The sequence below is a fragment of the Bombus pascuorum genome, chromosome 13 (assembly GCF_905332965.1).
Source record: "Bombus pascuorum chromosome 13, iyBomPasc1.1, whole genome shotgun sequence".
Taxonomy (NCBI): Eukaryota; Metazoa; Arthropoda; class Insecta; order Hymenoptera; family Apidae; genus Bombus; species Bombus pascuorum.
This window is the reverse complement of record NC_083500.1, coordinates 7,897,176-7,923,942: the sequence shown is the minus strand read 5'-3', so window position 1 is coordinate 7,923,942 and position 26,767 is coordinate 7,897,176. Positions and strand designations below refer to the sequence as shown.

The 26,767-nt window shown below is 40.1% G+C and overlaps 1 protein-coding gene and 1 long non-coding RNA gene across 2 annotated transcripts in view; one reads left to right on the top strand and one right to left on the bottom strand.

The window, feature by feature from the left end:
• The window catches only part of LOC132913274 (uncharacterized), a 343,670-nt gene that overhangs the window by 275,273 nt on the left and 41,630 nt on the right, over positions 1–26,767 (bottom strand). The gene's annotated exons all lie outside the window — the stretch shown is intronic.
• LOC132913084 (segmentation protein Runt-like) lies at positions 1,829–7,575 on the top strand. Its single transcript, XM_060971042.1, has 4 exons — positions 1,829–2,506; positions 2,643–2,756; positions 5,096–5,203; positions 6,384–7,575. The coding sequence occupies exons 1-4, from the start codon at positions 2,185–2,187 to the stop codon at positions 6,839–6,841; spliced, it is 1,002 nt and encodes a 333-aa protein (XP_060827025.1). The 5' UTR covers positions 1,829–2,184; the 3' UTR covers positions 6,842–7,575.

Genomic DNA, 26,767 nt, shown 5'->3' with positions numbered 1-26,767 from the left:
GAACCTCAACACCCTAATAAATCTTTTGCAACCACCGCCTTTCCGTCTTTCTTTTATTTCTAGGCTCCGCTAATATGTTTGTCGATCCCTACAGGAAGCCTGCATGAATCTTTGTCTAAATATTGAAATTCATTTGCTGTCAATCCCTTATAACAGTAAATTATGCGAACCACCCATGCAACCTTGCCTTTGTGTAAGAGTCGGTCAGAATTCCTGACAATTTCATTTTTTTGCATTCTACTTAATTGCAACTTTTAGAAATCTTATCACGTAGCAGCGTTATTAAAAATTCATTTCTCTCTTTGTCATTTTTGTTACAAAAACAAAGCGGAGTTATATTAACTGCTTGATTTCGAACGACTTATTGCATTCAAATATAAATTTCTTGCAAATAGCTGACGAATCCAAGCAACTTTATAAAGAAGCAACTAGTGGAATCATTTTTTGTATTGTTCAACAGGATGCAAGAATACATGTTTAATTCCACGACCGATTAAAAAGACTGTTTCTGGTAACGTGAAATTGATTACTGAATGTTGAAATTGGTTATCGGGTTCTTCCATGAAATTGTATTTTTATAAATAAAGTATTTGTGCAGATTAAACGAAATTCTTATATCCCAGAGTAGGAAACATTATCTTACGAGGAGAAAAGACAGAAATAAAAGAAATCAGTAGGACTAATAACGGTAAGAAAATTTATAAAATTTAAACGAGAGAATTGTTTCTTTTGTTGAAAAAGACATTAGTATTATTGTTGGAGAAGCCTGGTGTACCGGATGATCTTCATTTTTGTCCACATATTATAAGAAACAATGTTCTACCCATTATAAAAATCCATTATACTTATTGAGGTTATCAAAGATTAAATTGACGCATTGTTTAACAAACCATAAAGCGCAGGTCCTCGTGTTAATCGCAAGATTATACAGTTTTGACCACAAAACCATGAATGAATCGGATCTACATACCCTTTTCTCATCTGAACTGTAATAACGGTAAAATTCCGATAGAAAAGCATAATAACAAAATCACATAATTAAAACCATGTACAATAAATACGAGACTGAACTATTGTACCCATTACCATTCTGTTCTCCGATTAACTGAAGGGTCTCGGGTATTATCACAAACCCTAATACTTACAGCCGATTTACATCCCTTGACAGAATTAAATACATACATAATTCAATTTTACATAATTCAATTTCATCGAACAATACCGGCAGCGACCACCTGAAAAAATGTTTCGTCCTTCGCAACAGTCATCTTCGAGGTCAAGAAACGTGTGCAACGTGGAGGAGCATGGAGAGATGGTACGAACACGTGCGCGTGAAAATTCACATCGTCACGTAAGCGTGGCAGGAGTTGGCCGGCCAAGGTAGACGGTAGCAAGAAGACTGAGCGAGAAAGCAAAGAGAAAAGGGTACACTAGACTGAGGAAGACAGAGCGAGGGTTGGAACCGAAATGGTACCACAAGGGTGACAGAGAAGGAAGATAAGCTGGTAGTAGAAAGCGGAACGTGCCGATGAGAGAGAGAAAGGGACAGGTAGATTGAAAGAGTGGGATAGAGAGGGACGCGTGACGAGAGTGGGACGATGAGTACGGTAAGGAAGAGCGGAGGCACAAGCCATCCTTGGCAAGAGAGGCAGCAGGCTAGCAGCCCCTTTCGCAAGGCACCCCTAAGCCTGGTTAGGGGCGAAGGCGGCGAGCCGCGGAGGCCACAACACGACCGCCGTCCTCATTGGTCGACGCGCTTGGCCTGGGTGGGGCTCCGGAAAAATTGGAGGGGAGAAAAATCCCCTCTAAATAGCTGCGGCTGCGGCCGCGAAAAACTAGAATCCGCTCAGCCGGCATCGAGTGCGCGTCGGTTTAGTGTGGAACTTTTTCCTCGGTCGGTCGTATCATTTTTCTTCGATTGCGATCCAAAGTGTATGTCGTTCTACGAAGGACTCCTTAAAAATATTAGTTGAATTGCGTGTGTAACAATAACAGAGACATTCTCTTCTTTGCTAAATCGTTGCTGTTTATGAACTATTATCGTGCTTGAGTGTAATAGGCAACAGTGATTTGGACTCAGTGTGTTAAGGAGATACTTGGTGTTATCGAGGATTTTAACATTTAACGCCCTCTTTCTTTTTTGGAGTATTTTGTCGTCATCCGCATCTACTACTTCAGTAAAAAATGCATTTACCGGAAGGACCGTTAGGAATGGACAACTTCAACGCTATTCATGAGACATTGCAGGCTTGTCACGGAGATCTGGTGAGGACCGGAAGTCCGGCCATCCTCTGCAGCGCGTTGCCATCGCATTGGAGGTCGAATAAATCGCTACCGGTGGCTTTCAAGGTCGTTGCCCTCGACGAGGTCAGCGACGGCACTCTAGTGACTATCAGAGCTGGCAACGATGAGAATTGCTGCGGTGAATTGAGAAATTGCACGGCTGTCATGAAAAACCAAGTTGCCAAGTTCAACGATCTCAGATTCGTTGGTCGTAGCGGAAGAGGTCGGTGTTTCATCGATTATATCTCTACTTTAATCTTCTAGTTTATTTTGGGACACAGACAAAATATTCTTGAAGAAATTATATCATTTTGGAACCTGGCAAAAATTATATTCCAATCATTTTTAACTAATTGCAGGAAAGTCGTTTTCCCTGACGATACAAATCAGCACGGTACCCTTCCAAGTCGCCACCTATACGAAGGCGATCAAAGTCACCGTGGATGGGCCTAGGGAACCACGATCCAAATCGAGTAAGTTCACCACGGTAGTTTCTTTTTCCACAAACTACGATTTCTTCGAATCTAATTTTCTTTGCTAGATGCAACATTCTTAAAGGTTTCTATTTTTCTCATTTCTTTTGGTATATTTTCCCGATTCCAGAATCGAACTTTCAGAGATTTTCTTTCCTTTTTTCCTGCAAATTCTCGTCTAAAAATCCGAATAGATTCGCCATTACAATTTCTCTTGTTCGCAATTTTGATTTCTTTGACTTAAAACTTGGATTCTCTAAATGTGTAATTCGTTAAATACGAGATCGCCAGAGAATTGTCAAACATTCGTTTAAAAGTTGCGTAAATGCGAAATAACGATTTTTTTTTTTTTTTTTTTTTTTTTTTTTTTTCATGCAAGCTCCAATGCTTCTGATTCGATACTTTGATTTTCTAATTTTGCTTATTAAACATGAAATCTTCGGAGGATTGTCTCTTCTTTCCTGCAACTTCTCATCCATCGAGTCTAATGATTTGGCCATAATAATTTCTGTGCTAGAACACATTTGATCTCTTTGACTCGAGACTTTGCTTTTCTAATTTCGCTCATTAAATATAAACGTTATCGAAGCATTCTTTCATATTTTTCTTCTTTTTCAAACTTTGGGTCGCGAGCTTTGATTCGCCAATCCCACGCATTAACCGTATGTATTACGATAGCCTGAAAGAATCCTTGGTCTCTTTTTTTCCTTTTCTGGAAGATTCTCCACAAATAATCCAGAAATCTCTTTTCCGAATTTGATTTCTTTATCCTGGATATAAAGAAAAAGAAAAATATCCAACTCACGAAGGTGAAAGGAAAGATTCCGCATGGAGGACTATCGCGTGGCCGGTATAGAACCCGCAAACGGGTGTCGAGATCCTCGTAGGCGTTTAATAATCCGGTGGACCTCAAACCGCGGGCCGCGCGCGGCGGTCGCAGAGACTCGCAGCCTCTACCAGACCCGTTTGCACGTGCACGTGCATAAGGTTGGCTGTGCGCGCGCGCACACGCACACGTATACGCGGCCAAACGCGTGAAAATCGTATCCGTATACCAAACGGAGGTTGGCATCGGTTCAAGCCGCGATGATCGCGGCTCGGTCGGCATCCTTTTAACATCCTCGCTTATTTTCCCCAGATAAGCTTGAGTCCGGATTGGCTTGTAGAACGCTAACTACTGTACCGTTGGTCTGTGTTTATTGGAGGCGGCGTGCAGGTCGAGGTAAAAGAGACGAACGAAGCCACGGGAGGTAGAGAAACGACGTCGTGGACGCGTTGTCTGCAAAGGAACCGCGTTTATGCGTTTGTTTATCGCGCCGCATATGGCGGTAGCATGTGGCTCGTAACGAGCCAACGTAACGCGCCGATCCTGTAAACAGAGATCGCTAACTCGCCTCCGGAGAGCATCGTTAATCTGAGTTTTACGACATTTCGACTGGTCTCCATCCCTCCGAAACTCCTTTCTTCATTTTTTCTACCTCTGCCATCACATCGCTTTGTCAGTTCGATAAGACTCTTTAAGATTTGTCAAAAAGCTTGATGCAAGTGGACTTTGCTCGAATCTCGTTCAGATTAGGCAAGTTAATTGAATTGGAGGGACTTGAAATAAGTGACTTGGTTTGAAGTATGTGCAAATTAATTAGATGAATTTAAAAGGTTCGAAACAAACAAGTCGATGGAAGTTTCTTTCGAGTTGGTTAAGTTACTTCGATTCATTGAAACATATCGATCGCGTGAATCTGTTGGAAATATTGTGTAGGATATAAAGAACGATGTGCGAAAGAAATGCAGGTTTGGATTAACGGCAATGATTTAAATCTCACGTTTGAAGCTGTAGATATATACCGTGTTATTAATCAAAATGGTCGGATCTATTACTTAGATAGTTAAATGGAAAATACACTTACGTATCGCGTGTTGAGTAGAACGAGCCAAATATCCTTCTTGCAATGTAATTAAAATCATGAATTCCCTATATATTATTCAATTGGATTTCTAATTAATTTCTCTAGATCAGATTAGTAAGATCCTCGTTCTCTTTTCAGATCTACTTAATAAAAGAAGAGTTACCTCCTGCAGATTTTCCTTGCTCCCAATTCCCATCTGTCCACCGAAGGATTTTGAAGAAATACAAGGTTAGATATAATTAAATACCAAAATCGATAGGGAGAAAAGTTCGTCAAGGTTACAACGTAGCTGATACAGCGTGCGTTTTGGGGAACCTTGATCGTTGGATGTTTATTTATAGAGTCGAAGGAATCGCCTCGAAAGCACGCATCTTTAGTTTATTTTCGAAAGCTTCGATCGTGCTAAGAAATATGTTTCTTGGATATTTGCAGATTATCAGTACGGCCATGGATTCCCTGGACTTGGGTTGCTGAATCCTTGGGTGGATGTTGCGTATTTGGGACACGCGTGGCATTTGCCCCATCCTGCGTTCCTCAAAGGTGAGCTTTCATTTTATAATTGCCTTTCTGCTTGTATTTCCTCAATCCTTACATGCCCAGTATTTTCGTATCTTCCACCGATTGCTCGTCAATTCTTGGGATCAAGAACTTACTAGCAAATTCTCCTTCTTCGAGTTTATGCAAATGTTTTATCGCCACTTCAAATAGATCAGATAAAGATTAGATTGCACAAAAATGTCTATCGATAACAGGTGCAAAACTGTTTTTATCAGTTTCTGCATCAAAATGCTATACATCGTCACAAAACGCATGCGCTTCAAGAACCATCATCTTGTGATGAAAAGTACTAGCCACGCAGAACGTTTCTAATCGCTACCATCAGAGCCCTTCATCCTCGTCTGAGTCGCAATCAATCAAAGGGCAACAATGCACACAACCAAAGAATCGCTCTGACTGCGACTAGTAAAAAAAGCCTCGAAAGCGGACACGCGTTCAGACGAGAGCGAGTTCGTGTTATCGATTTCGCCAGAGTCCGCGACGCCTGCCGATGATTCATACTCGTGGCTGGACCGAGGGTGGGTTCCCTTTTCCCACAACGGACCCCTACGACCCCCATGCATCCACGCAATAACAATACGACTTAGTTCTCTTCACCCACCAAACTCCTCTCCTTCTTCGTAGTACATCAGCTTCTCTAAAAATCACGACTAATCGTCGCCTTTTTCCTTTCTCGTCTTTCATTTTCCCCAGGCTCCGATCCAGTCCCATCGATGCATTTATTTTCAGCGACTTGGTCCTCTTCGACTCTATTCTTCATACCAGTTTCTTTAAAATTCCATATATTTCTGTCTCTTTAAAAACCACGACTAGCCCTCACCGTTTCCTTTTCTGTGTCTCTATAAAAAACACCCCGACATACCATCAATGAATTTGGTTCCCCTGACTTGGCTCTCTTTATCAAAAAACTTTCTTCTAAAGATTTCTTCTTTCCAAAACGTACAACTAATCTTCACTTTTTCTATTCTGGTTTTCCCTCGGGATCCATACCAACCAACTCTCTTCTTTAACTCGCGACTAATCACTAGTTGAGTTTCTCTGAAGATCGCTACTAATCACGATCTCATTCACTTTACTCGCCGACTTTCTTCTTTAAATCGTCATTTCAGTTTCCCTAAAAATCATAACTAATCACCTCTTCTCTTTTTACGCATTTCTTCAGGAACTATTCCGATGCCATCAACGGAAATGTTTCCACCAACCTTCCCGCCCACCGTTTTACCGTCGTATCCGTATGACCACGTAAATTATCCGACAGAGTACGCGACGCTGCCGCCAAAAACAACTAGCAGCACGGCCGTATCAGCGACCATACCGAACAGTCCGTCTAGAACGCCACCGAAAAGTCCGAGCGAGTCCGGAAGCGAATCAGCAGCCGAAGAAATACGTAGTGCGTTCGTGCCAATCAGATTGAACACTTTGCCGCCAACAACATCCATCGTCATAGCGGCGTCATCGCCTTCTGAAAGGATTCCATCGAGAAAGGCCATCCAGGGTATGAAAAACGAGCTCAAGGCGCCAACAGCCCTGATCTCGCGGTCGTTGTCGCCAAAGAGGAGCCCATCTCCGACCAAGATCTCCTCGCCGGCCGTGACCAAACCAGTATGGAGGCCTTACTAGGGCGAAAAAAGAACGGAAGCTCGATGAAACGAGAATAAAAATTTCCGATGGAAGGCTAGTGATTACTTAGGTCGATTACGTCGTCGGTGGATGTACAGTGACTTCGGTGGAAAGGAAACGCGATCAACGTTAATCCAGGCTCTTGGCGAAGTGTTTTTTCTACCCGGTCGTTCATATAGTGTCTGTGAATTGTTTACTTCTGTTTCCTTTCACTTAAATTTAACTCGATTTGTTTACTTTCCTTTCGATGAAATTGGCAATGATGAAGATATAACGACGATACAACATTCGATTTAGTGTTTGATTGTACGGGGACGATACAGAGGTACAAGAAATACTTCTTAGATTGACATTAATTAAAGAAATCGAACATTAATCCAATATCAGTAATTTCTATTTTTTCATATTTTCGGTGATAAAGGCTATCACTGTGAATTATTGTGTATTACTGTGAATAATAAAATGATACTTAATTAGGATTATTGTACAAATAAATTGTATATAAGTGTAGATAGTACATGGACAATAATTGTAGGGAAGAGGATATTACATATGTACAGTTTAATTTCGTGTGAATAAGACTCGTGTCTGCGTGCGAGGAAAGATTATTCAGAGAGATAAAAAGACAGAGCTACCGTTATTATTTGTAAGAGCAGAGATCTAATTTAATGTAAACAGATGTTATTCTATAAAAACGCGGTAAGTCAAATAAAACCTACAACGGATGTGACAATTCCAAACTAACTTGTTCTTTTTATTCAGATGTTATTCTCCGAGTGTGTTCGCGATATGATTGATTTTCTCAAAAATATCTGTAAAATCTCTTGCAATCGTCATTTCGAAATTAAATCATCTTATGCTCCACTGTGAGTAATCAAAATTAATAATAATAATAATTAATAATAATAAAATAAAAATTATTCTCCCAAAATAAAGATATTCAACCATAAACTAAGATATATTTATTCGTTCCTGAAATCTTCGAACAATTCGGGACAAAGTGAAAATGAAGTAACGAATCACTAAAGTCACAAAATCGACGAACGATAAAGGTTAATTACGATAATTAAACGAGGAACTTGACAGCTTTGTTATTACTAATATTTCATTTTCTCTGTTCAGGAACGATATATCCTTTTTTATTAGAACTATCTTTTCATCCAGCCTTCTTATTAATACTTCCTTGGACAAATTGTTCGTCGAAATTAACGAATAGTTACATTAAACAGCTGTTACCGTGGAACGATATTTGTTTTACTTCTGCCCACAGAAACATGAAATTCCATAAAAGTCTGTATACTTGCATAAAAGAAGAAGCGAACAAAATTTATGCAACAACCTAATAACTGACAGAACACAACTTAATAACAAAGACTATCACTAGACTCTAGCATGAATTATATTCATACCTTTGTGAATATGTTTCAAAAATTGATTCGTTTCACCCATTAAAAATTATAACGAGTATATTATACCTTCGATATTTTACATATCTTTCCATATTGTGTGTATTTTTGTACTATCGTAAATGCACAAAGATGCTCGGTCTACCTATCACACACACTAAACACAACAAGCATAATACGAAAGACGAGCAAAAACCGAGGTGCCCCTGTAGAAAACGATCTGCCCTAAATACTCGTCTTGCAGTGATCGTGGCTGAGCCGTGAAACTGTGTTTCGTAGGGCAGTAAGGGGAATCCATATTCTTTTTGCCGCGATTTAAATCTGAATAGCCGTTCTGGCGTGGTCGTTCAAGGTTCCTGCGTGTGCACGTATGGGTTCCCATACGGCGTGCACAAGGGTAGAGAATGGTTTATATCGAGGGGAGTGCGTGAGATCTGTATTAGTAGCGATAGGCCAACAGAACGACAGTGTCTCTCATCCTCAGATTCGATGTCGATCGAGAGGCGTTTTCCAGCGAGAACACGAGAGCGTTGACTCTCAATGGTGCTCGGAGAAAAACCGGCAGAGTCAAAGAGCAACGAAACTTTTTTGCCACACACATTTTTTCACTCTGGCTCTTGCGGCTGTCAAACAGAGAGAGAGAGAGAGAGAGAGAGAGAGAGTAATCGTTCAACGTGGAAAAAAAAGGCGGTGTCGTGAAATTTGGGGCACCGGTAATTTCCGTGCGGCGAACGCCACGGCGAATACTTCAAATTCGACGTTTCCACCGGATATCGCGTTACGATAGGCGAAGCCTCCATTGCCGCCACTATGTCACTGTGAAACATAACCTAGGACAAGGGAGATTCTATGTGCCGGTCACTTTTTTTCTCTTTTTTATATTTCACTTTTTCCTCTTCTTTCTTTTGTTCCTCGTTTTCATTTTTTAGTTTTTTTCGGGTCTGGCATGTGTTGTTTTCGTTTTATGGCTCGATCGTTGCCCGGATACGTTTGTCAGGCCGGTGCATGAAAGTCGAGGACAGTTAATCTCGGTGACACGGTATGTATAACTCAATCCTCGTCGGGGGAATATAATTCTTGACGCGTGTCCCTCCCCCGAAGAAAACCATCGGAATTCCCTGTGAAAAGCGACCGACCGAGTTATCGACTCTGATAACGAATGCCTCGGGAAAATGGGATGAATATTAAAAAGCGAGGGGAGTGTGCCCGATTCGGTGGATTCCGAACGCGGGCTTGTCGTTTTCGGAGATCGATGTTTGCGGGGAGACTAGTCCGAATCATCTCGATAGCATCCAGACATTTTTTTTTCCTATTATTTTATCGCGCTCTAACGTTCACTGTCAAAGCAGATTTTCAAGGTTTATGTTTTGCCGAGACAGAACAAGATGTATCGTTTGTGAGTTAAAGATGTTTGTCTAGCAAAGCGCAAATTGTTTTTTTTAAATACATCTAATCATGGTCGTTTGTGATAGTGTGTTCGTGAAAGAGAGTTGTTCGTGAGTCTTAGACATCAACATATTTTATTGTAAGTTTATGGAAAAATTAAAAAATGACAGACAGAGACGAAAGGTTTGTGCAATCTTATTGTTTCAAATTACACATTACGTTTAGCCTGTAGATATTTATACAAATTCATATTTTTATGAACACAAGTAAAGAAGTGTTTCAAAATTATTGCTAATATTGCATTGAATACTTTGGGTGTTTGATATATTTTTACATGCTAATTACGCTCTAATTACACGGTATAATCAGGTTCATATTCTTACTACCTTCTTTTCTAAAATAGTGGAATTTTATTTAACCCTTGAAGTACGGATACATTTTCAAGAATTGTTTATTCACACGTAAATATACACACAAATACAAGTATCTGTTTTACAGGAGAGAGCAGTACACATAGTTAACATTGTGTCTCAGCCGTGTTGCATAATATTCCGTAATGTAAGAGGGTAACCCATTTTCACTACCGAATTCTGTTTTCTAACAACCTGGCTATGAAAAGGAGTGTCAATGACTACCTTAATATTTCTGATCGCTATTTTTCCACCTAATCTAAAAATCTACAATTTCATAAAACATAAACAAGTTCAAACGTTTACGACATTATGATAAACTCTTGTTTTGCCCTGGGTTAAGTAAATGATGAGTTAAATACAAATAGCCTTTTTGTAAAATGCACAGAGATTTTCATAGCCGACTGTACATTGTTGGTCGAACGAATCGAAACGAACGAGTAAATAGAAAACAAAATATGTTCTGGTAGAAGATAGTCTGCCTTTGGGAAATCGAATAGGATTAGTCGGAGGAAAATGAGAACCGCGTTAACACCCTGTCGCCGTAGGGTTGTTCGTTGACGAGTAGACAACAGAACCAAGCAACCATGAAGGGTCGCCGCATGAACCGAGCCAAACCGATCGGAGGCAATCCGTGCGCGCGCGAGACCAGTCGGTGCTAACTAATGTTTGCTCAAAGAATCGCGACGAATAATTGAGTCAGCAGCAGAAGAGAGGAAAAAAATCAGCGCCCGAATCACCGGCGGAATAATCGACTTTCATCGGGACGGACTTCCTCGCCTCGCGATTTTTCAACCCCAGCCCTCTGAAATGGACGATGTTTGACGAGCCCCTTGGATACGAGCTCTTCCTAATGGATCAGCGGAATATACGGACGTCGAGGAAATCATAGAATTGTCGTCAAAGTACGCACAGTTGTTTTAAAATGGGAAATATCGGGATTGAAAGTAGGGTTTCGGTTCGTTGCGCCCGATGAAAAGAACTCTTCTCTAATTTTCGTCTGCATTAGTGGACTTGCAGCGTAGTGATCTTGAATCTTTATGCAAATTTATATCTTTATCAATATGATTGAGAAGATAGAATCTATACGGAGATTTGTTTCGCCTGCTAAATGCCATAACGAGCGTTACACGCACGTTTCACATATTTTATATACATATGTAAATACGTAAATATCCGGAGTTGGATCACAGTAAAATTGTTAGAATGTTTATAAAATACTCCTAGTCTGTATTTAGCGAGTCAATTAACGACCATAATCCACTGCACATAATCGATACACTTGGATCGAGATAAATGGATAGACGCATCAAATGAGCCACATTATCATTTTTTTGCAAAACTTAAAGATCTGTTTGGTCGATAATGCTTCGCAAGAAACGACGATTTAAGGGACCGCGTAGGACGATAGTGATTACGCGAATTGGCGGCAAAAGTCACGATGTCATACGGAAACTCATATATCGTTACGATAAGTATTCAAATGGATTTGGTGATTCTATTGAAGAATAAGCATATGTACTAAAGTTACAAATAAAGAAAACTTATTGAAAAACGTAAGAAAAAGTATTGTTGTTATTTTAAATTTCCGTTAAAAATACTTAACTTTCTCTAATTCTCTAAAACTCTTTAATGTAATTCACGTAGCGTACTAGCGTGAAAACAAAAAGAGAAACGTAAACAATTCTTTTCATCGTACGCTACAGTTATCTGTCTCGTATCTTATTTTCGATAATTTCTTTTCGAAACACAATTCCACTCTCACCGACCCTCCAACCACTTACCCTGCAATCAAATACCAAAAACTCTTATCATAGTTTCCATGGCAGTCGAAAATTCGCTTCTTAACTCTGCCAACACTCTGTTCGGTGCTGACATTATCCAGCGCAACGAAGAGAACCCTTTAGAGCAGCGTAATCTACGCAAAGCGGCGTGCAGACGTAAACGCCGTCACTCTCTCTCTCTCCTCTCTTTCTCTCTCTGAGCATCGAGGAGGCTCTTTCGCATGCGTGGCGGCTGCGGTCGCCGCGTTGTTGGCTGGCTTCACCGGTTGAATCGGAGGACGAAGGTGCGGGAAGATACGGGGGCAGGGTGGTTACTAATTGTCCGAGCCCTTCACCCCCTGAGAGCCCCCTCATCAACGCTGATTGCCTAACTCTAGGACCCTCGAGCTCTGTCCTCACGATCCTGCCGCCGCGTCACCGGGAGGAGGATCCTCTGGCATGTTGACACGATCAAATCGTTCGAGTACTTTGTACCTTGTTCTACCTTTCCTTTCATCAGACCAAGAATTTTTGGCGCCAGACGAAGATCTTGGACTTTTCTAGAAATCATACTTGGTTCTTTTCTGACTTCTGAAAGTTTCAGATCCTGTTCAGTCGTCAATTATTAGCAACGGGTGAGAAACCTGGATTTGTATAGAAATTTTTGTCTTCTGTTCTTTGATGAATTCTCTCGATGGGAATTTCTAGATCCTGTTCCTACGCTGAAATTTACCTTTCCTTAATATTTAATGTCGTTTTTTAACAAGAAAGAAATTGAAGTTGCGAGATACCTGTCGGTTCATAAATCGCTAAACAGTTATATACTTTAATGCCGGAATTATCAATGATTACATATCATGTAATAATATACACATATAATAATATATAAGATGAATCGTGTAGCTCCATGTCGACTAACTAATCATAACTGCCTTGTCTATATCATAATTAACTAAATAACTAGTATGTAACAAAAGTCTGCCTTCGCGCAAGTACCTACATCCTTACAGCAGATCTTATCCACCATGAAACCACGACATAACCGTCTACGACAATTCCAATCTCAATCTTCCATTGTCGATTCCAACATTCCGAGACACAAGCAAGCCTCATTAGAAACCTACTCGACTCGATCCTCGCCAAAAGTCGCTCATTAAGAAACCCATCAATCTATCAAATATCCTAACCAGAAGAAAAAAGGGAAGAAGACCGGCAAAGGGACCAGCCCCTCCACGAACCATTGAATCGTTTATTCGAAACGCTTGAAAACTACTACGGGAGCCTGGTCCAGCTGTAGAAAGGCGGTACTAATTGCCTCCATCTTCCGTTTCCGCGAAACGTGTCGAGGATTGCACGAGGTCCTTGGACGGGGGACGAGTCTCCTCGAAGGAGACCGCGGGAATAATAAGCCTGTCTCTTGTGAAGGGTATCGTCCTGGTTCCTTGACGACCATCGGCGAACGAGAAGAAACTAAACAGAGGAAGGAGAGGCGCCAACCAACATCTCGAGGCGGTTCGCGTCTTTCAAGATAAAGGCGGACACGCGCGCGAGACCTTAGGAGACGCCTAACGAGCTGTTTTGCATGGCAATGCTTCGACCCGGTTGTTATCGGTTATCGATCCGTCAGGAAGCAACGCAGCCAACGGCACGCTGCCATGGATTAAAGAGAACCTGCGCCCGGGCTGCGTGCACGTTCGTGCACTCGTTTCGTGTGCACACAGGGACAGAGACAGAGAGGGAATGAAAGGACAACGAGAGGAGGAGAGAGCGGAAGTGACAGAGAGAGAGAGAAAGCGGAGGGGGAGGGAGAGGAGGAGAGAGAATGCCTGTGGCTGCAAGCATATTTCCACGCCATACAGTTGTTTGACCGATTGCCACCGGGGAACCGCTGAAAAGACGCATCGTTTCGCGGAAACCACCGATTTTCTCCCGGCCACTCCTAAATCAGCAACAACCACCAGTCCGCCGAGCGACGATCGATGATTGAGCGCGAAGAGTCCGTGGTTTCTGTCTTCTAAATTCGATCTTCTGATAGTTTGAATTTCTTAGACGCTTATAATTTTCTGAATAGTCAAAGTGTAGGGTAATAATAATTCAGACCTTCGGTTCAACGTATCGTTCACTGTTTGGAAGTTTGTAGAAGGAATGTAGGTTGATTTGATTCGTAGCGTGATAGGATCAAGTTAATCGAAGGCTTAGAAATCTTCCAAGCGATTAATGGGCACTGATAACTAATGTGGCTTGGTTTCGGTTCATTCAGGCGGAAAGAACGTAGGTTCGATTTCTTCTTAAACGTAATGCGTCACTCTCTCTTCTCCTTTTTACAGAACTTAATGAAATAGATGTACGCTTCCTACTCATAAGTATTAGGACAGTTGCAGAAACTAAGACAGTATATGATCAATAAAGTACGAGGAAAAATCATAGATAATGAACAGCGATGTTCTACTGTATTATGAACAATTCACCCCCTACAAATCGAGGTAAATGAACTTTTACCACATTTCGAAACGGGGTAAAGTGTCGGAGAAGGCAACCTAGTAAAAAAGTGAAATCAGTCGCGAGAGCACGGCGATAGGAGCATAGTTCATCGAGCGCACCGAGTAGAAGGTGGTAACGAGCATCTCTGACTGCGAGGCACAAGTCACTGGACATGCAGGCGGGCGAGCAGGCAGGCGAGCAGCCAGGCAGGCGGGTGGGCACGCGCGACTGCATTAACGGGGCCAGTGTCACAAGATCAAACAAGATAATTAATCTCGTTAGTCCCGAATCAACCTGCGCTCTCTATTATCGGATTACCATACCAGTTGCCCGGCAATTTGTCAACGCGCTGCGTTCCTCTACGATTTCCTCGACGGCTCCTCCACGGTTCCTCATCTCCATTGGTAAAGTATATTTTTGTCGGATTAGTGAACCATAGCAGTTCGCCTTTACACGTTAGTCTCTACCTGTCTCCTTTTCAGCAGTTAAACGGATTACATCGGATACGATTTTCCGAATATTTTGAGAAAAACGCGATTAGTTTCAGTCGATTGTAAAAATCAATAAACACTATGTCCCGCAATTATAAAACCGCACTCAGGCAACTTTATTTTCAGCTTATTTGCACATAACTTTCAAAGTTCTCAACTGTGTTCAAGGTCTGAAACATTAACTAATTTCCCCTCAATAAAGGAAAGGTCTGTAAGAGGATATGTTATTTATGATGGCAATCATCGATTTTACAGCTATTTCCTATAGCCAACATCTAGGTCTTATTCGTATTTGGTTTGGTTTGTTAGTCTTGGGAAAGAGTAATCAAAGAGTAATCCGAAAACGGTAAATGGTGTACGGTAACAATTGTGGTCGTCACAATGTAAAAGTCTGTCTAAATTTTTATGATTTCGTTTTATATTTATACACGAAGTGCCTCCATTACAATTTCCTTTCCTATTTTCAAGGAAACCCGAAAACCTCGAAATCCCCTAAACCAAGTATTTGTGAAGTAAACTTACCAGTACTTCACCTATTTTATAACTTCCTTTTCAAAACTCATATTTATAAGCTGAATATTCTTCTCTTCTCTAATTTGCGATTATAGGAATTCACAGCCTATATTTCACTTCCTTTCTCCATCGATTGTTCTACCCCGCTTCTTTATTTGTTTTTCCAATTTCTAGCATATAATTGGGCTAGATTACAGTGAACTGCAACCTGAACGTAGTCTTCCTCGGATTATAATGGCCGGACCACTATTTAAACTCAGTAATGTCATTGAACACCCACAACATGCCCCTCCCTCTTTTAAACGATAACTAAGCATACACAATTATCTATAATCTACCTTAGGCAACCGTTTGAAACTAGCCGAATATTTACTTGTTCCGAATAAAATATATTTACGATTTCATGTATCTATATTTACAAAATTTATTTAATTATTATTATATTTTTATATATTTAGATTTGTTATATATATTTATTATACATTTATATATTATATATTATTAAAATATTATTATAGAATACAGATAGAATATTATTATATTATATTGATATTTTAGAATATTATTAAATTGGTAAAACTATTTTATTGTTTAACGAGCTTTCCATTTTCAGATCTTTTACTTCTTCGTTTATAACTGGAACAAAATAAAGAGATTCATTTTAAATTGATAAAAAGACTGACGACGTTGCCAGCAGTAATGTTTATAAGGGATAAATATATATATATTGCTTGCTAAGATCATTGATATGATTAGTTTTACTGCATAAAACAAATAGATAACAGTGCAGAAATTATATGTTTGCAAAACTAGCGTTTTATAGAAAGACAGCATAAATGTGACAGCTATCTGTGACACGGATCCCTAATTTCCTGTACAATGCATATAATTAATTTCTTCATTGTCTACTAAATATATCCTGCAGCCAAGAGCCATTTTTAACTTCAAAGAAAGTTTCTATTATTTCGCACAATTTTTTTAAATGATGTATCTTAAAAAAGCTAATGGTGCATAAGTAGGATTTAGATACAAGTTGCGAATAAGTAGGATTACATCTAAATTCTACTTATTTGAAAACTATAATTACAGAGAAATATAAAATTCGTTGATTAGTTTCTTGATACCTCGTTGAGATTACAAGCTACGATCCTCCTGGAATTACCATGGCCGTCAAAGCGAAACGGGAATAAAAACGCGAAACCGGTTATCGGTTCGAGGCATGGTCGCATCTCAGAAAAATAGCTAATCGAATGGTGGACGGTGTGAGGAAACGTTGAAATCTCGATAAATCAATGGGTCGAGGTAAGTTTGATCCAGCTGACCGTCCAAGGTTTGATTCTTTTTGAAAGCACGCCGCCTACTACCCAGAGGGCAAAACGGAACTCATCAGGCCGAGAGGAAGTGGACACGTCGGAACAATTTCCTTACACCGTCTCTACTCCCTTCCGCCACCCTTTGCTCCCCTCCTCACCATAGACCTTTCCGTCGTCACCCTATCCTCCCAGTCGCTACTGAAATTTTGACCCCTCAGCGATTGACCAATTTGCCAAATCGATTCACTGTCGAAATGAACCTACGTAATATCTCCAGGGCGACTCTGTCCCTCGCGCTCCTTTACATAACGTGCCTACCCTATATACACCCTCTCGAATTAGTCTTTCGACCGATACTTCAAGCACTGGATCGTGTTTGGTCAAGAAGCGTTACCAAACCTCTGTCTTTTACGGGATATGGATCGTTGGGAAGATTTCATGGAAGTTTGGCGATGTTTCGGATTTCGCGTGACTTATCTTTTAACGTTGTTACAATCGGTAACGTTACGTTGGTATCATAACGTTTTGAGAGTTCCTTGTATTTCTAAACATCTTAGTTACTTTTATCGATAGCAACGTTTGCTTTGGGACGAAGTTAGTTTGTTATAGATAATAGAATAGACAATAGAAATTATAGATTTATAAGATAGTCAGAATTGAAATAGAGAATTTAGTTTCTTGTAAGAATTATTCAAAGGAGAGAATCTATAAAGCGAATAATCACGTTTAATCTTTCAAGTTCATACCTTACGACGAAGTGTGATAAAAAGTCCATATCCTTTTTCGAGTTTAAAGAGAATTTTGTAAGATCGATTATTCTGTGCCGATATCTTTTCGTATATTACTGCGTACAAGTTAGGTTAAGGTCCACGTGCTTTCTAAGAAACAAATAGTTGCTTATTCTGGATATTCGATATATTTTTATATATCGTGTCTCTGCATCTTCGTAGCCCCCATAGATATGTAAACAACTGCTACATCTAACTGTAAATAATGTTTATATTAATCTAATACATTCGTGTTAATTATTCTAAATGAAAAACACCAGGAAAGGAAAGATCAAAGTTAAAATCCAAACACATTCAAACTCAAAGAATAAGTTCTCTCCAAAAATAAAACAAAGTCCTAAAGAAACAAGAAGCGGTCCTTTCCAAGATCGAGCGGAAACGCTTCGAACGGGTAGAAACACTAAAGCGGTACAAGTTCACTGGAAGAAAATGAAAATAAAAACCAGGATGTCGTCTCCCTCTGACCTCTCCCTTGGCACTTCACCCTTTAATAACATCAACCAGATGATCAATCGACGTTCAAAGCAGCGAACGAAGGAGTCCCGGGGAAAAAGAAAATCGGCGAGAGAGCTAATAGAGACGCGATCACTGGAAAGGGAGACTTTCGTCTAGAACGTGCAAAAGCAGCCGGCATTTTTAATGTCGCGCAAGAGGGTACTTAGTAGCTATCCTCTCGGAGGCAGAAACCCTCCCCCTCCCCCCTTGTGTCTACCCACCCTCTAGATATTACCCTTTGGAATAGCAGCAAAAATTATGGACAGCCGATAGGCCAGCAGCCGCTGCAGGGGTGCGTCTCATCCATTTAGGTCCATCACACATGACTGGATGGGGTGAGACTTACCCCGCAGAGGTTCTCACGTAGATTATAACCTCCTCACACTCCACTCTCCGATGCAAGAGTCGGGCAAGCATGTGCGTACATAGACACGAATTTTCTGTTTGCCATGTAACGCGAGAAACTTGGGAAGATCGAAAGACAAAGATTCAAAATGAAGATTATTGGAAAAGAAGACGGTAAGTATGTACCTTCCTGTTGACTAATATCTTTTTAAAGATACGTATTAAAAGATATTATACATAAACATGCGTGATTTCTTGTTTTAATCCTACGTTGCAAATCCTTTTCGTTCGCTAAGATGTAAACAAGATAGAAATATAAAACATCAAAGGATAGCAGTAGGGTTAACGATGCTTATTACTTGTTTCAGTATCGCGAATAAAACTTCAGTTTTCTTTAGCTTTTTCAAGAAATGGTAGATAGGTATTATCTGAGAAGGGTAAAACGAGTATGATGAGATACGGTATAAAAATGAATACAAGAAAGGAGAACAAGACTGTGATTGCGATCTTACTTTTCTTATCGCAACGGATAACAAACAAAATAACGATCACAGTCGCCTTATCCCCCGATTCGTCGACTTAAAGGGCTAAGGAAGTCTGATTTAAAGAAAGAAATCACTTATTATCTCTCGAAGTTACGCGTGACCATACCATTCGCGAAGATCGTTTCGAAATCTTGTAAGTCGATGGTCGTTTCTTTGGAGGGCAGATTTATCGATTACTCCCGGTCCAGTGGTCCCCTTTCGTTGAACGTGCCACGGCTAACCCCAGTACGTGTGTGTACAGCACGCGAAATTTACGACGGCAAACATCCGTAATATCCCTGGCTCGATCAACTCCAGAAGAAAAGATTCTCCAACGAGGTACACTTTACAACCCAGTATCGATCCCAGTATCTCTCCCTCGTTCTACTAATTCGTTCCAAATTTCAATCAAAACAACCCCTCTATGAACGTTGCGCGTTCTGTGTTTCACCAGTGTTAAAAAAAAGCGAACAGTAAAAAGAGAAGAGGAGGGGGGAGGGGGGCGGCTCGATCAGCGATTCCATTTGCTAGTGCAAATCCGTCGGCACGAGGAATACATTAACCGCGAGTACAAACACGCAGTTCGCGAGCGGAAAAAGGAGCAAACAGGAGGAAAGAAATAAAACGCAGAAAGGAGGAGGGGAAGAACGAGAGGAAAAACAAATCTTTTTCCATTAACATCATTTACTGTACGCGAACCACGCGCGGCTAGTCGCGTTGGTACGTGTTACACACGCGCCACTACAAACTATATCAGTATGTACGTGTGTATGTACAATCCTGTTCATAAGTATCGGGCCATCGAACGAAACGTGACGAGCAATATCGTGATATAAAATATCAAGGAAACGATTAATCAATCAGAATGTCATATTCACGCAGGATTACAACGGTCGACACGTATACAGTGGCTGCGAGAGGTACTTGTACAGCACTGCATTTATATACTATTCATTAAATCTATAATAAGTCCCGTATCAGTTAATGATGCTTCCATGTGATTACAAAAATCATTGAAAACTAAGCGTATAATACCTTTTGCAACTACTGTACGTGCAACAGAACAAAAGCTTGTTAAATTCATTTGAAAGGATTAAAGCGACATAATAAATTCTAAAAATTACGTGTTGTATCAGTTTCCTAATTTAGAGAATCTCTTTAAAAAATGATGCGAATTATATAACCTGGATGAACGACAATGTACACATTAATCATTGATGTATTAGGTTGACACGGAGGATCTTATAATACAATAGATCCTCCGATATTTCAATAAACGAACTTTAGCATCAATACTCCTTCAAATCCTGCTAGAAACAAATCTAATAAAACCAAATACACCGCGGATCTTCCGCATCGAGAAATTCCGATAGGAACAACCCCTTACAGGCCACCGGCACGCGATTCCCTTTAAAATAGAAAGTTGGAGGATCGAAAGACCGGTCGACGTAAGTCGTTGGGTTGGTCTCAAGGTCCATATTAGCCCATAATGCCTGCAGGAAGGGTAGCACGAGCAGCGCGGTTGGAGTAGATTTCGAAGCGAGAATAGGGCACGGATGGATACCTCTCGCGGTATTAACGTCTACAGAATGGATCAGGAGTTGGAAGCAGGGCGGAAGAGGGAGGGGTGACCGAAAGGAGAACGCGGGGAGTAGAGTTCGGTTGATTTTGAGGGGTTGCTACGGGGGTTGTCGTGGCGTACCCCTGCGGGCTCCCGCTCTCGGCTCCTAGAGGCCAGGGTGGTTTACCCCCGACGACCGTAATACGGCTGTACGAAGGGTGAGAGTGCAGCAAGTAAGAGTGTTGGCGTATACACGTGCGCTCGCGCACACATACACGCGTACATCCCAGTACATAAGTATTAGGACGCTTACAGAGGCTGGCCAAAGTATTTGAACGCTTACCATTTGAAAACTTTTGCGTACACATTGTATATTTTATGCGTAATATTTTGAAACCTCAATGGGGTTGTAATGAGACACGGTTGTAATTATCATACCGGTTATTATATTCTACATATTGAATATATCAAAATCTTCAAGAATTATAAATCGTCACATCTTGAAACATAACATATTACCTGTAATAATTTCTTCAATTTCGAATAATTCATTATTTTCTAATCACTACTTTGATGAATTTTAAATTCGTAAATTTTAATTCTTTACGAAACAAAGTAAGAACCTCGATGAATTTCATCGATCTTGCCACCTGTATCCTCGAATGACGCTTTTTATAAATCTCTTGTGTTAAACGTAATATAAACTCCATCTCATCAGAGAGGATCCCTTAAAAAAAAAAAAGAAAAAAAGAAAAAATAGGAAAAGAAAAGGAAGAAAGACGGGATAAAGCTCGAAATTTCATTCACCGGAAAAAGGGACAAAAGGAGGCACAGAGAGAGAGCGTGTGTATCTCTCTCGATCAAATTCGAAAGTGGCAATATATAGGTACACAGGTGTCGCAATATCCCGGATCGGTTCGATCGGTTCTCTCCTTTAAGAAGAGCGCAATTCACCGACAGCTCGGACATCCCCAAAAGGGATTGCAAATACGGTGGCGGTGACAGAGGGTGCCCTTTGCATTCAGGATGCAGCGGCAAGTTAAGACTAAAGTTTGAAACACAATCAAGGGCCCCTATAAAGGGCATCCAGCAACGGGGCCAGCAATAATGCATGCGGCGTGCATTTTACCCTTGGTAGCTAGATGGGGTTCTTTGTACTAAGGGCTGTGCCAGAGGCTAGCTTGGATATATATGGAGGAGAGCTAACACCATTATCTAATACTCCTGGGTGCCCATATGTGGTGCTCCAGCTACGAGCCACCGTACCATTCTCGAAAACCTCTGGCCACGGTCATCGTGCGATTTCCACCCCATGTTCTTCAAATTCTCCACACGCGCGCGCGTACACACGCATAAACGCACGACCCTTCTTTCGCCCTCTCCACCCGTCCCTGTTTCTTTTATTATCACCCCATACCCGAATCTCCCGCTATTTACCTTGCCTATGGCCTAATTATGGATAACAAGCTGCGCTGCAGCCGATTCTTTGTCGTTGTTCCGACATCGATATTCCAGAGAGATAACGCGTGTCACGTTTCGTTCTGTGTTTTGACGGCCGATGAAAATAACGATTAGACGTAGGATTTTTTACGACTTTCAATTTTGTCGATTGCCGCGCACCACCCCGAAAACTCTCGTATTTTTGTCCGTTTTTCACCGCCGAATTTTCCGATATTTCGCGATCGAACGACGCACAATTAATGCCACGCATCGCACGGAGAGGCAAAAAAACAGCGAGGAAATGAAAAAAAAGCACCTCAGCACCGAAATACCGGAGCACACCTCTCTCCAGTTCACTCTCGCTAACAAGCATCGCGGCCAACGAGCTGTTTATAATGTCCAATTTCTCGACATTCATTCCGATCGCGGGAGCGTAATTGCACCGCGTCGATGCAACATCGAATCGACCCCCGCGTCTTCTATTTTTTACCGCATCGATCCGCGGACCCCCAATTACATCTCTAGCTGGCAATAAATTGTATTATCTCCTCTGGAAAAATACGATCGAGGTATCGGATGTCTTTATTCGCGACCACGAGCGAGTGGTCCCTCTTTCGTCGCAAAGCAATAAAAGACGCCTAATCGATTGCATTACAATCATGTCGGACGTGATTTTGTTTGCACGACACTTTGCGGTGAACAAAGAATACATAATCAATGTGCGTAGTTTTGAATTTGCAAGTTCCTTTGTTTCTTTTTACAACGTTAACAGGTCTGCGAATGGTGTTAATAAATAAGCCTTAAACCTTTCGCTAATTAATATGGCAAAACCTTTAAAGTCAATTTACCTGTTTATAGTTGCCAAATAGTTAATCATTATTATGAATTGTATACAATAGCACCTATTCCACAAACATACAATAAATATACAAAAAATACAATGCAACTTATCGTATAAAAGGTAAGGAAAACATAAGTCTAAAGTAGTGTTTTTCATACGACAAGTCTACAACATTAAAGTTGAAATATCTTTGAAATCAATTATTTTTCCAAACAAATACCTGAAACGCTTTTGTAGAGAATTGAAAATGCGTTAAATAATGTATAAGAAAATGTGTTTCTTTTTTGTCAGAGCATCGGAAGTTCTCCATAGTATTTGGATTTCAAGCGAGACGAAAAATGTAACGATTTCATGTAAAAATGGCTATGCAGGTAGGCTATGCTAAATCTATTAACCTACCTGTTTATTCTAATTACGAATAATTTAAATATTTAGAAACTCCATTTGTGGTCCGTTTTGCCATAGTGGGAATTTCAGACAATACGCTCAGACCTTACACGAATCGATGACAATAAATTTAACCCATTTGACTTACAGGTAATGTATATCCTTGAAAGTACTTTCTGTTCTTTCATTCCTGTTTCTCTGAACACGAAATTAATCAGACAGAAAAATAGCAGGGATAATTATACATTTAAGATGTTGTTTATATTCTAATTTTATTATTATTACGTAGAATATGTCGATATTTAAACGGAAATTACATAACGCAAAGACTAACGAAGACAATAGTGTCGTCGTTAAAATCCCAGTCACTACCCAAGATTTATGTTTCTTCATAATAACTTAAAGAATAGAAAGGATTAAAATAAGTGATATTCAATGGAACGACAATGTTTCTTTGGGTCACGTAGTTTAATTTGTGTCGGGATAATTATTAGGAATATTTATGATATCTGAGGCTTTCAGAATTTGTACAAGATGTTCTATTTGAATTTCTTTGTTATTTCTTTATTATTATCATATTATTGATATATTAGTATAGAAATTTTATCTTGTTCGACGTACCTTTCATATTTTAAAGCAAATTTCTTCCTTTTAAATGGAATTATATATGTCGCGTTAAACTAACGTGTAGAAACGTTGACCTTTGAAATCAATTTAAGATCATTTATTATTCAAAAATTCAAACAAAAAGACAATTCTTTACTTAACGTAACAAAAATGTACGGTTGATCGAGATTGAAAGTAACAATTTGGATTCGAACGTCTAATTATTTTATTCATTAATGTACATGTATGGTGTCGGCCAAACGAACATTTGTAAGATAGGAATAACGAAGAAAACACCGTAATGTGACGAAACAAAATTGCGTTTGACAAATGTATCTAACGAATAAGTGGAATATTTGGACTATATAAAAGTCAGTAAATGTTACCAATATAATAAAAAATGTATGCCTCGAGCTATAAGTTACTAATTTTATTAATAACAACATGCGTATTTTACTTCTTCATTTGTCCGGCATTGCATTTGTTTATTAACTCGTCGATCAAAACATTTTGTCATTTAGGTGCTAAAATTTTCTCTCAAATCGTATCTCCCAAATTATACATAGTATCTATGTAACATAGATATTTTTTACGCTCAAAACTCTCCGTTTCACTTGATTTCTGGGTCACAAAGTGGCACGGGCCACGAATAAAGGCACGCGTAGGGTGCAAAGGACTAACTGCGTTTCGCTTCGATTGCGAATCATTCGTCACACTGTGGCAGTCGTCTATTGGCCGAACGAAATTCTCAAATCTTGGTGCACCGTGCGAAATCAGGACGAGCAGAACGCTTGGCCACCCATGTCTAATTTCGTAGGTCGGCCATCGGCCAAGATTTGGGTTTTAGGTACCTGAATCACCAACAAACATACACCCTGCGAAACAGAAGGAAGACATGTCGAAGAATCGGATTACGGGATTTCCTGTTTCCTAATACCGATCCAAATGTTCCAGATCTTTTCATTTTCTTCTTTTTCTTCTTCTTCTTTTATAATCTCGATCTATCAAAAGACCACGCGTCCAAAATTCTACGGGACGCAAAGATGATCCAAAGACTTTCGAATGGAAGAATTAGAAACTAATCTTGGCAGATTGTATGCTTGAAAACGGAGAAATTGAAAAATCACGCATCTAACTAAATATTTCTGTTAAATATCTTTTATTCTAAGAAAGACTGCAAAGTATATAAATAATAAAAAATTATAACCTGTCCTGTTTTCTCCGCTTACGAAAAGAGACAAGACATAGTAAATTTCTAGTACGACCAAATACATAAATAACAGAGCAATGTATATAATGCTCTACTATAATAACCTAAGACTAAAAAGAACTACATCCAAATTTTTTTCACTTTGTGTTCAAGAACTACGTCCAAAAGTTACACACAAGAGTTATTGTTTGAACGAATCAGGATCCTTCAAATTTGACACAGTTCCAATCTCAAGAGCATTGAAATCAGTCTAAAGGTGATTTAAGCCACACGACGAGATTATCCATCGAGTTGTCGCCTGCAAGGCCACCGTTTACCAAGGACGAAACTTTCACAAGCTTCGACGGCGCGCGTGCGACAAAATCATATCGTCGTTGGTGAACAGCGTCTCCGTGTAAATTATCCTTTTCGTTTGGTTTGGTTGGGTAGCGTCGGTGGCCGGTGGTGGTCGCGGAAGCAGGCCACGCGCCATATAATTTCCAAGCAGGCAAATAAAGAGGCATATTTGGCCCCTAAAAGTTTACGGGAGCTTTCTAATGCGGCAAACAAGTCAGGGCGTACGACTCGTCATAAATTTTCGCACCAGTCACCGAAGCATCCCTTGCTGGCATAGGCGAGGACAGAGATACCGTTCGACCCTTATAAGTTGGACAAATACAAACAGTTAGACTCGTCATAAAGTTTTTCCAAAAATTCCGAAAAGTTCCAACTCGACTCGGTGGCATGCTCTCTTCGACCGCTGTGTTTTCTCCTTTATGATTTACCAAGGGAGAGCTCTCTCTTTGTGGCTCATAGTATGAACAAGTTTATAATACGAGGACGTCCGACTCTTTCTCTTTCACCACCCGCCTGAATTTTATTTTCGCATCCTCTTCGTTAGGAAAGATGGTTGAGTTGAGGACACGAATGCCAGGCATAAATATTCGCGTCAATCTGTGCGACAATGGCATGAAAGGAAGACCCAGTGACCTAAAAACCGGAGGGTTTTCCGTGGACTTCCTGTCATCCTCCGGTTTTTCTGACCCACAGGATCGTAAAGGCACGCAAACAGCATTGACTCAATTGCGTTTTCTCTCCAGCACCTAATGGTCTCTCTCGAGTTCGGGTTTCGAATCAAGTTTACGAGGGTCTGAGGCGAGATGAAGGCGGGATGAAGGCGTAATTTCGAGCCTTCGCCAACTGGATTATCGAGACCTTGTAAGACATTGCCGAGTAAGAGGGCTGTAAAGGGGCGCGATACTCGTTTTGGAAGATTCTGCTTTATATTAGAATAGGGCAGGATTATTGCGATATTAACACGTTTCAGGAAGCGAAACAGCCTCTGCGATAATAACTTATTAATTATTATTATCGTATTAACGCGTTACAAATTGTCGATTATAAACGATTCTTTTGTACTTGTTTATAGTTTTATGTGAGCTGAGATAATCGGTTGATTCGAGAAATATATTTGCCAAAACGTATCTGATTTGATGTCGAACTGTGTTTTTGCGGAAGAATTCCTAATTTATAACTTGTAAAATTCTATTATATAATTAGAATGTTAGTTAGTGATAAATAAGTAATGTATTTATGTACAAAGAAGCGCTTTTTACTAATCTTAGAAAATAGTCCACTCGTATTAACATCAAGATACACTATGAATGTGTCAAGTATCATTTTCATTTATAACAATTACCTCCATTATCTTCATTAAAATTCCAACAGTGATTCAATAAATCTCTTTTTCTTAAATCTCTTCAAAGTAAAATTTCAAACACAGATTTATATCGAGATTTATTCCAACTTAACTGTATTACGAGATCAAAGTACAGTTTGATAACAAAAAACACAACTAAGGAAGAATCTATAAATTCCATTACATAAAATTCCAACAGTCATCTAACCGCAAGTTTCTGCCAAATCTCTTCGGTAAAGCAAATAGAATTCCAAACACGCAGATTTATAACAAAATTCATCCTAATTT

Coding starts and splice junctions, on each gene's coding strand:
- LOC132913084 (XM_060971042.1), top strand. CDS start 2,185: ATGCATTTACCGGAAGGACCGTTAGGAATGGACAACTTCAACGCTATT. Junction 2,507..2,642: donor CGTTGGTCGTAGCGGAAGAG/GTCGGTGTTTCA, acceptor AACTAATTGCAG/GAAAGTCGTTTTCCCTGACG. Junction 5,204..6,383: donor CCATCCTGCGTTCCTCAAAG/GTGAGCTTTCAT, acceptor GCATTTCTTCAG/GAACTATTCCGATGCCATCA.